Below are 10374 nucleotides of genomic sequence, written 5' to 3'. Positions count from 1 at the left end.
TCAAATTAAGTAGTTTGTCTTTCAGTATATAAATTATGAATAACTTGATGACAATGTACTTCAGGTGCTTGAACATGAGGAGACTCACCAGCAATGTGGCAAAGTGTGTGTTCACATTCAAATACCATGAGTCACAGGGCCACTGATGTGGTAATCCAAAATAGTGAATACTTTTTGGTTCAATAGTCTTGTTCCACGAAGGCTAATTTTCTTCTCATTTGCACAGTGGTTGAATACCTGTAAAAGTATATTATTTATATACTAAAGATGGCATTCTGTACAATTAATAAATAAATAGGGAGTTTGTGTTTAATACATGGACTCCTGCGACCTTGATCACCAGAGATTTTGTCTCAAGGAGTTATGGGATAGACCTAAGGTTCTCCTGGTGGCTCTTCTGCTTGTTCTATAATGCCTGGTGAGGAGGGCAGGAGTCCACAGTAGTGGTGTCCGTGTCTCCATTTCACACCCAACTGCTGTTTGTAATCACCCGATCAAATAGTTAATTTTTCTCACCTATAAAAATGAGTATTGTCACCTGGGGGGCGAGAAGTTTATAAAATAAAATATATTGGCCGGGCAAACTCATAATAATGATATTATTCCCACTTTAGAAAAATCTAACCAGGGTTCTGTCTCGTTTTTCAAAGTCCATTGTACAAAACCAAAGAAAGCCAGAAAAAAAATTGGCTCCCACCTACCTCCTTTCCCAAACTAAGGACAGCAACTTCAGAATGTGACAAGATTCAGCCTCGGGTCTGTCTGAGGTAATGGCACAGGTTTGATGAGCCGCTGCACTTTAACTGGGTAGGCTTGCCTTCTCAGCCCCATTTGATGCTCCTTGTGCCTGCCTTTCCCACCTCCACCCTTTCTAACTCTTGTAGGACTTTTTCTCCTTGTCGCTAACCCTTTCCCTACTCTGAGTTATCTGCCCCCCCCCCCCAAATTTCGGTCACTAGTGACCTTTGAGTGGACGATGCTGGGAGATCTCTAGCATTCCGCACTGAGCAGGTTCCTATCCAAGGTCGGGAAGGGGGCTTCCAATTAGTCCCACCGTGTAGTTCTAGGTTCCAGCTCTATCCCACTTTGAGCTCCAGATCTTAACCTCCTAGAATCCGGGTGGTTAGCTCCGTCACTCCCACCCCTGCTCTTCAGCATCCCTCCTCCTCTATCTTTACCCTCAGCTCTAAGCATCAGGGTTGCAGGAATTAGACCCACTGTCTCACCTGTCCCATCTACTACTACAGGATTTTCGAATATTTTCATTCTGATTTGCCGGTCTGCTAGGGACTAAAGCCAGCATTTCTTCCTCTTGGCCTGAGCTATCCACCTTGGGTTGAACCGCTCACAGTGGAGTTGGAAGCTCCATGCCACCCAGTTGGCCAAGGGCAAAAAAACTATCCAGGGCACCCCCCTGTCCCCTAACACTCTCTCAGAAGCTGTTCTCTTGCAGGTGTAGCCTGCACTCTCTTGGAAGCATCCGCAGATGATAAACCTCACGTGCAAGGCGCCAGCGCTACGCTGCAGGGTGCGGGTGCCCGTGAGCCAGTTAGCCCGCGAACGAGCACGAGCACAGGGAGGTGGTGCGCGAGTGGGCCTGGGAAGGAGGCACCTCCGGAAAGAGAGCCACGCGGCTGTGCTGGCAGGACTGCAGTGGCACCTCTCTGGAGAAAGCTCTCACGCCCGTGCTCGAACGCACGTGCACACGGCCAGCAGTGAGAGCGCGAGTCCGAGCATTTCAGTGCAGGGCTCCTTAAAGCGATGGCATCTGCCCTCAACAGCAAAATTCACCCGCCAGGAACCTGCGCGAGCTCTACAGCCGACGCCCGCGGTAGCTCGGGCTGGAGAATGGACTGTGACTCCGAGATGCACGTGAAAATGTGCAAGAAAATCGCTCAGCTCACCAAGGTAAGGCCGGGTGCTGCGGGCGGACCAGCTGTGTGCCAGAGGCACCCGAGTAGGGGTGGGAGTGTAGAAGCACCCCAGGGGAGACCCGCACTGAATCCCAACAAACTTTGTCTCGGAAACCAAGGGAAGCTGTTCTATATCTGGGTGAAGTGACCTTCTGGGGACTGCATTTGGAAGCAGTAGGCGGGATTCTTTGCCAAGGAAACTCCTGCAGCCTGCTTGCTGAGCAGGTGGGCTCTGCTTTCCCAAGGCTAGAGGGTAAGAGAGAGAGAGAGAGTGTGTGTGTGTGTGTGTGTGTGTGTGTGTGTGTGTGTGTGTGTGTGTGTGTGTGTGTGTGTGTGAGAGAGAGAGAGAGAGAGAGAGAGAGAGAGAGAGAGAGAGAGAGAGAGAGAGAGAGAGAGAGAGAGAGAGATCATGTTCCCTTGCCAGCTCCATTCAAAGCTTCAAACCATCATCCTGCCTGGAATGTTGTGATTTTATTCTCTACAGCTGGGGAGATCGCGTGAGACCTATTTAAACACGATTCATTTATTCCTTCATTCAACAAATATTTGAGTCATTTGTTGAGTGCTAGCAACCTTTCGTGGCATAGTACTAAACCTGGAAGGCAGCCCAGGGGACTTACTATCAAACCGACTACAGGCATGTGTCCGATCATAAATGGGAAAGGGTAGGATTCAGTATATGGTTGTGGTAACGGAAAAGACCTTGGGAGGTCAGCCAGCCCACATCCCTACTTCATCTCAGGGTCTTGGTTGGATATATCCAGGATGTGTAGCTGAGATGTTGCCAAGGAAGGTTGTTAATCCCCGGCTATTTACCAGTTAGGAAAAACTCCTCACAGGTTCCCTCCACATGTCTGTAGATATGTCTTTCCTGTAGGGTTTGAGTGGCTTAAATTAGTTGTTTACTTGGTATTTTCCATCTGGCCTCAAACCCCTAACACACTGCCTGCTAGTAAAGACTGGCTCAGGCTTTTGTCCCAGAGTATAATGAAAGGCATACTCTGCTTTCTTTCCGAAACATCGCCCTCTTACTTTCCATACCTGCTTTTCTGAAGGATGGATAGGCATCCTTACCACACTGGAATACAAGACCAGCTTGAAACAGAACAGCACTAGCTTTCTTCCCCTGACCTCCCATTGACATGTTCATGTTCTTTGCACATCAGCCTGTCTCCAGACAGTCCTCTCTTGGAAGCTACAACTTGTGCCGTGATGTCTAACCCACAGTTGTCTGATAGCGCCAATCAAAAAACTTACTTGTTTGGGAAGGATGAGGATCATTTAGGAAGTAGAGCCTTGTTGGAGGAAGTGGGTCACTCGAGACGGGTCTTAAAGTTTTAGAGATAGTATCTACTTTCAGTTTATTCTCTTCTTCCTGAGTGTGGATGCCATGTGACCAGACAGGTTCCTGTTACCTCCTCCATGTCTTCCCTGTCTGCTGCCATGTTTTCTGAAGCCTGATTGCCTATATCCCTCTGGAAATGTAAGCCAAAATAGACCTTTTCTATGTTTTTTTCTTTTACAAAAAATGATTTTTTTACTTACTTTTTTATATTATGTATAGCACAAAGATAATGAAATTATTCAGGTTTTACTTTTTGGATGTACAATAGTTCTTTTTTTATTGGATATTTTATTTACATTTTAGATGTTATCCCCTTGCCCTATTTTTCCCCCCACCCAGGAACCCCCTATCCCATCCCCCTCCTCCTGCTTCTATGAGTATGTGCTTAAGTTTATTATATAAAAATGATTGAAGTATCTGAAAAGGCAATTATAGTATCTGGCACCTTCCTTGTCTTCAAAAAGCTAAAGTTTTTGTTTGTTGTTGGAAGGGAAGCAAGATTTGAAATAGCAAGAGCAATCAAAAACACGGAACAGGGGCTACATGTGATAGTCCAAGTTAGGAGGCCTCTGAAAGTGGAAACCAAGGGTATGGCAGTGTGTGTAGAAAGAAGGGAAAATTTATGAAAGACCTACCCTTGACTTGTGATGGTGGTGATCTATGGGGTGCCTGCTGGATTTAAAGTATTGACTATTTTAAAGTATTTTTTATCATTTTTATTTATATGTACATGTGTAACTCTACATATACCCCATTGGGTAGGCGCTCATGGAAGCCAGAAGAAGATGTGGGCTTTCATGGATCTGGAGTTACAAGTGACTTGAGAGCCACCCAATGTGGTTGCTGGAAATCAAACTCGGATCGTCTGTAACAGCAGCAAATATTCTTAACCACTGAGCCATCTCACTAGTTCCTTATACTGAATATTAGTGCAATAAATCCTAGGCAGGTTCTACCCTGGCTAGTACAGTCATTTTGGAAAAGGGACTCTAAACTGAGAAAAAAAAAAACCTCTATAAGATTTCCCTGTAGGCAACTCTGTAGTTTTTAAAATTACAGTTAGTGTGTCTAGCTGACTGTGGACGGTGCTATTTCTGGGCAGGTGATCGTGGGTACTATAAGAAAGCAGGCTGGGCAAGCCAATGAACAGCACTCCCCCATGGCCTCTGCTTTAGTGTTTACCTCCAGGTTCTCTCCCTGACTTCCTTGGATGATGGTTTACCAATTGTAAGATGAAATAAACCCTTTCCTCTCCAAGTCATTTACAGAGATAGTGTTTTATCACAGCAATAGAAACCCTAACAAAAGCCTAAACTAAGCCCTTTCCTTTGTGGTATGTCAAACACATAAATAGACCATTTCAATGTGATTGGGTTGCGATTCGATTCTGTAATACTTATGGAATACTTATTTTGCTAAGCCATGAAGACCCAGCAATGCAGAAGGCAAACACCATCCCTGGTACATAATCAGCAATATTTCTCCGAGTATATTCTCCATTATAAGTCATGATTGATCCTTACTGTGTCGTGCCTCTCAGTATCACTTCTCATGCTAATTTCTTAAAGGAAGAATTTTGTTTCTGATAAACCACTCTTCTTTTGCCTACTATTGTATGGTGCATATTTTCTACACTTACATATTTAGTATTTTATGAGTTTTTTCTTTGATAGGTGAATTTAATCCAGGTGATCTCTAATATTCTTCCATCATAATTTGTGGTTTTCCTTTGCCATTCTTCTCCTGTGCTTTCTCAGTCTCTATTTCCATGTTCTGTAAGATAGGTAAAAATGATTTACATTCTGTGACTGGTTTGAGAGCTCGAGGCTTTAAACTCAGTCTCAGGACTGCCATTCGTGTTTCAACATAGTTACTTAACTATGATGTTTTCTACTAAAGTTTTTAAAGTGGATTTTCCTACAGAAGAGCTTTTTTTTTTTCACCTGTTAATGCAATTCCACATGTTTTTAGTGAACGAAACTGTGTCTGATGATTCACAAAGCCTAGCTGGAGAACAAGTCCGCTTCTCATGCACATTTGAAGGTACTTCCTAGTCACACCCCCATCACTAAGCAACCTTTTATTCTTGTCTATCCTTTTCTGAAACAATTACTTATTTAATGATTTTAGTGTGTGTGTGTGTGTGTCTGAGTAAGTATACACACACATGCTGTGTGTGCACATGCTGGTGGCCAGAAGGAAACAGCAAGTGTCCTCCTTTATCGCTCTCTGCCTGTTCATATGAGGGAGGCAAGGTCTCTCCCTGAACCAAGAGACTCTAGTTTTCTCAGCAAGGCTGGCAGCCAGCAAAGCTCAGTTATCCTTTCATTTCTACCCATTTCAGAGCTGGTGTGAGAGCTGGATGTATGGGTGTTGGATTTGAACTCTTGTTCTTGTGGTTGTTCAACATACACTGTTAGCCACTAAGCCATCTCTCCCTCCAGCTCAAATATCCAGGTTTGTCTCTTGTGGGTATTTCAAACAAATGAAATTATATAATACTTAATCCTTCATTTCTGGCTTTTTCTTTGAGGATCATCCATGTCCAAACACATAATGTTACATATGCCTCTGTCTCTTATATAGCTATCTCATGTTTGGTTTATCTAGATTTATCTATTTACCAATTGATAATTTTAGATTCCATTTTTTGTGGTTATCATAAACAGTACTGCTATGAACATGATAAATCCATATGCAAGTCTTTATGTGCCCTTGGATGCATACTGAAAAGCAAAATCTTTCACTTTTAATGCTCTTTTTAAATTTTTAGTTGATGCATAAAATCTGTATGTATTTTTGGGATACAGATGTTTCAAGTACACAATAGTTCAGGGCAGCAGTGTCTCCATCACCTCAACTATTTGCTGTTTCTTTGCATTGATACTACTCAAACTTTTTTTGAGCTATTTGCAAAGACACAACTATTTGTCACCCACCATAGTTATCCTGCAGCATTAGAAGGCATTCCACCTACTCCAGCTGTACCACTATATTCAATAGCCAGTTTGTCACTTCCTCTTTATTCTCCTTAGCCTCTAGGAGCCACTATGCTACTTTTTACCTTCATGAAACCAATTATTTTAGCTACTACATGTAAGTAAAAACATGCAGTATCTATCTTTCTGTACCTAACTTACTGCACTTACCCTGAAGCCATCCAGCTCCATTCACAATGCAGCACATGACAGGATTTTATTCTGTTATACGAGTAGATAGTCCTCTGTTGTGAACAGATAACAGAGTTTCTTTGTTTGCCCATTAGTGGACATTTAGGGGTGTTTCATGTCTTGGCTTTTGTGACTACACAGTCATCGCTCTTTTTTTCCTTCTTGTTTCTAAAAATTGGATCATATTTAACTTTTAAGTTCTACTTCCTCTAAAAATAAAAGTCTTTTTATTGAAATTGAAATTTATTGAAATTGAAAACCTTTTTAAGTGTGTTTATAATACAGTAATTCCTTTCTCTTATCCCTGTGTTTCTCTAGAGGCTGATATAGTAACAGGCACAAAATAGAATCTTACTAAGTTGGTTAAATTCAATTTTTTTCCATGTGTATGCTGGAGAGGTGGCTCAGTGGTTAAGAGTACTATCTGCTCTTCAGAGAACCCGGGTTGACTCCCACACCCACAAAGCAGCTCACAGCCATCTGTCACTCCAGTCTCAGAGGATCTGTAAGGTCTCTGAGGCCCTCTTCTGGTCTCTGAGTGTACTCCTCACACCTGGTACAGGTAGTTGTATACAGACAAAACAGCTATTGCATTAAAAAAATTTCTTCCCATATATTTTGCTAAGATTTATCATATTATACTGATTCATAAGGAAATGTAGTGATATATCTCCTAGTATAACATACATATAATATTATGTATATAATAACATACATCTGGTATTCTAGTAAGTAAATGATCAAACAATCCAAAATGCACATGAAAATCACCCGGAGAGCTTTTAACAATATAGCACTTTGTTCGATATTATTATAGCACATATCTGTAATCCCAGCTACCTGAGAGGCTGAGGTGAGGCAAAGGATTGCAAGTTCAAGCCTGTCTAGCTTCATAATGAGTTACCTAGGCAAGTTAGTTAGCCTTGTCTCCAAATTGTAAAAAGCTTTGGGATATAAGTCAATGGTACTGTGTTTGCCTACCATATACAAGGCCCTAGATTGATTCCCAGTAAAAACACACACGCACACACATTCAAGCAATGGAGTGATGACCCTAAACTGGAATCAACTCTGGTAGTTTGACCTGAGGCTTCCTAATATAAGAGATGTTGCAACCCAGTGCCAGCACATCTGAGGCCTGGCAGCTGTTTGACTTCCATCTTGATGCTCTGTAGAGGGTAAACACAGCTGCCCAGTAAACTTTGGAGTAAACTCTAGTAAACAGGAGAAAAGAAAGCCCTTGTCTGGCCTTGGAAGCCAGGAAGTATAATGAGACAATAGGAATGGTGCCTTGGCAAAGACGCGCTCCATCACAGGCTGCCACTTGAGTCCTGTGTTTTTCTGGCTCAAAAGAGTACATGTTTTATTACGTCCTCTGACTTGACTCCATCTACTTCTCTGAAAATATTCTTGTGCTTGTGGGAGCTTGTTTAGGGACAGATGTTTAAGCAGTCTGTCCTTTGAGAACTACAGATTTGTCTTAACAAGCCCACACTGTTGGAATTTTATAAGTTAACGACATAACCCCCGATGTAGAGAGAGCTCACGAGTCTTTGCATCGTATCTGTAAAACAGTATAAAGTGCTCCCTAACCTGAGTGTCCTTGACTGCCACTAAGATGTTTCAACTTTACATTACTATTCTAGTCTTCTCCCTCCTCCCCGCCTCCACCCCACAGCCTTCCTTCAGTCTTTTCTCCACACAGTAGCAACCAGAGCGATTTCAAGCCCTCCTACGTGGCTGGTAGGAATACACAATGATGTGACCACTTTCAAACAGTGTTCATCTTTCCCCTAAATAGTTGGACAGAATGTTATCTGATCCAACAATTACATTGCTGAGTACCCAAGAGAAATGAAAACACCTGTCTCCATACAAATTGACCCATGTTTGTTCATAGAGATATTATTTGTATTGCTAAAAATTAGAAACAAACTAAAAGTGTGTTAACCAAGGAGTAGGTGAATAAATCATACAAAATACATTGTTGGCTATATAACTTGCTAAGGAACACGGTTCAAATATGACATGGGGAGGAGCTAAGGGCTTTTGTCTGTCTTCCTTTTTTCTCTCTTTCTTCCTTCCTTCCTTCCTCCTTCCCTCCCTCCCTCCCCTTTTCCTTCCTTCCTTCCTTCCTTCCTTCCTTCATTCCTTCCTTCCTTCCTGTCTTCTTTCTTTTTTAGAGTCTCACTATGTACCCCTGGCTGCCCTACAGCCCACTGTGTAGACCAGGCTGGTGTCAAACTCAGAGATTCTCCTTCCTGTGCCTGCTGAGTGCTATGATGAAAGTCATGCACCACCTTATTCAGCCTAAGAGTTTCATTTGAGGGTTAAAAAAAAATTGTCCTAAAGTTGAATGTGGTGATAGTTGTATAACTAAATATACTGAATGCCATTTAGCTATCTATATAAGGTCTTTTATAAAAGACCTAAAAAAAAATAAAAATCAGTCTACTCTATTCTCCATTTCTACCCCCACATTCTAGTTTCTGTTTTCAACTCTGGCCCTCAACTCCTGCTGTGACATTCTCAATGATCATTCTCGCCCCTCACATTGTTGCAAGAATGATCTTTTAATGTGAACCAAAACATATAATTACAACATTTAAAACTCAATAAGGGTTTCTTTTGAAGCAAATTCCCATTTTCACTTAGAATGAAAGTTGTTGTCTATAATAAATTATTTACCACAATTACTTGAAGTGGCTATTTGAAAATGCTGTCCTTTTCCCACTGGACAGTTTTAGCTCCTTTGTCAAAGATCAAGTGACCAAAGGTGTGTGGGTTCATTTTAGGTCTTCAATTCTATTCCGTTATCTTCCTCTCTGTACCAATACCATGCAGTTTTTATCACTACTGCTCTGTAGTACAGCTTGAGGTCAGGGATGGTGATTCCCCCAGAAGTTCTTTTATTGTTGAGAATAGTTTTTGCTATCCTGGGTTTTTGTTATTCCAAATGAATTTGAGAATTTCTCTTTCTAACTCTGTGAAGAACTGGTTTGGAACTTGATGGGGATTGCATTGAATCTGTAGATTGCTTTTGTCAAGATGGCCATTTTTACTATATTAATCCTGCCAATCCAGGAGCATGGGAGATCTTTCCATCTTCTGAGATCTTCTTCTATTTCTTTCTTCAGAGACTTGAAGTTCTTGTCATACAGATCTTTCACTTGCTTGCTTAGATTTACACGAAGATATTTTATATTATTTGTGACTATTGTGAAAGGTGTCATTTCCCTAATTTCTTTTTCAGCCTGTTTATCGTTTGAGTAGAGGAAGGCTACTGATTTGTTTGAGTTGATTTTATATCCAGCCACTTTGCTGAAGTTGTTTATCAGGTTTGGGAGTTCTCTGGTGTGGAAGTTTTAGCGTCACTTAAGTATACTATCATATCATCTGCAAATAGTGAAATTTTGACTTCTTCTTTTCCTAGTTATATCCCTTTGACTTCCTTTTGTTGTCTAATTGCTCTGGCAAGGACTTTCAGTACTATATTGAATAGGTAGGGAGAGAGTGGGAAGCCTTGTCTAGTTCATGATTTTAGTGGGATTGCTTCAAGTTTCTCTCCATTTAGTTTGATGTTGGCTACTAACTTGCTGTATATTGTTTTTACTATGTTTAGGTATGGACCTTGAATTCCTGATCTTTCCAAGACTTTTATCATGAAGAGATGTTGAATTTTGTCAAATGCTTTCTTGGCATCTACTGAGATGATCATGTGGTTTTTTTCTTTGGGTTTATTTATGTAGTGGATTACATTGATAGATTTTCGAATATTGAACCATCCCTGCATTCCTGGAATAAAGCCTACTTGATCATGATGGATAATTGTTTTGATGTGTTCTTGGATTCGGTTTGCGAGAATTTTATTGAGTATTTTTGCATCAATATTTATAATTGAGATTGGTCTGTAGTTCTCTTTCTTTGTTGGGTCTTTGTGAGGTTT

The 10374-nt window shown here is 41.4% G+C and overlaps 1 protein-coding gene across 2 annotated transcripts in view; it reads left to right on the top strand.

Annotated features, from left to right (window-relative positions):
- The first annotated feature begins 1372 nt into the window (after nucleotides 1-1372).
- Fam184b (family with sequence similarity 184 member B) overlaps nucleotides 1373-10374 on the top strand; it is a 102158-nt gene continuing 93156 nt past the window's right edge. Inside the window, exon 1 of one of the 2 annotated variants that reach the window (XM_076938464.1) lies at nucleotides 1373-1908. In XM_076938464.1, the coding sequence (XP_076794579.1) occupies nucleotides 1762-1908 (147 nt within the window). In that variant the 5' untranslated portion in view covers nucleotides 1373-1761. The remainder of the gene's footprint in view (nucleotides 1909-10374) is intronic. The other variant, XM_034508205.2, reaches the window with a different exon arrangement.

The sequence above is a fragment of the Arvicanthis niloticus genome, chromosome 7, assembly GCF_011762505.2.
Source record: "Arvicanthis niloticus isolate mArvNil1 chromosome 7, mArvNil1.pat.X, whole genome shotgun sequence".
In the NCBI taxonomy this organism is placed as follows: domain Eukaryota; kingdom Metazoa; phylum Chordata; class Mammalia; order Rodentia; family Muridae; genus Arvicanthis; species Arvicanthis niloticus.
The sequence above is the reverse complement of the archived record's forward strand: the minus strand, read 5'-3'. Positions and strand labels throughout refer to the sequence as shown.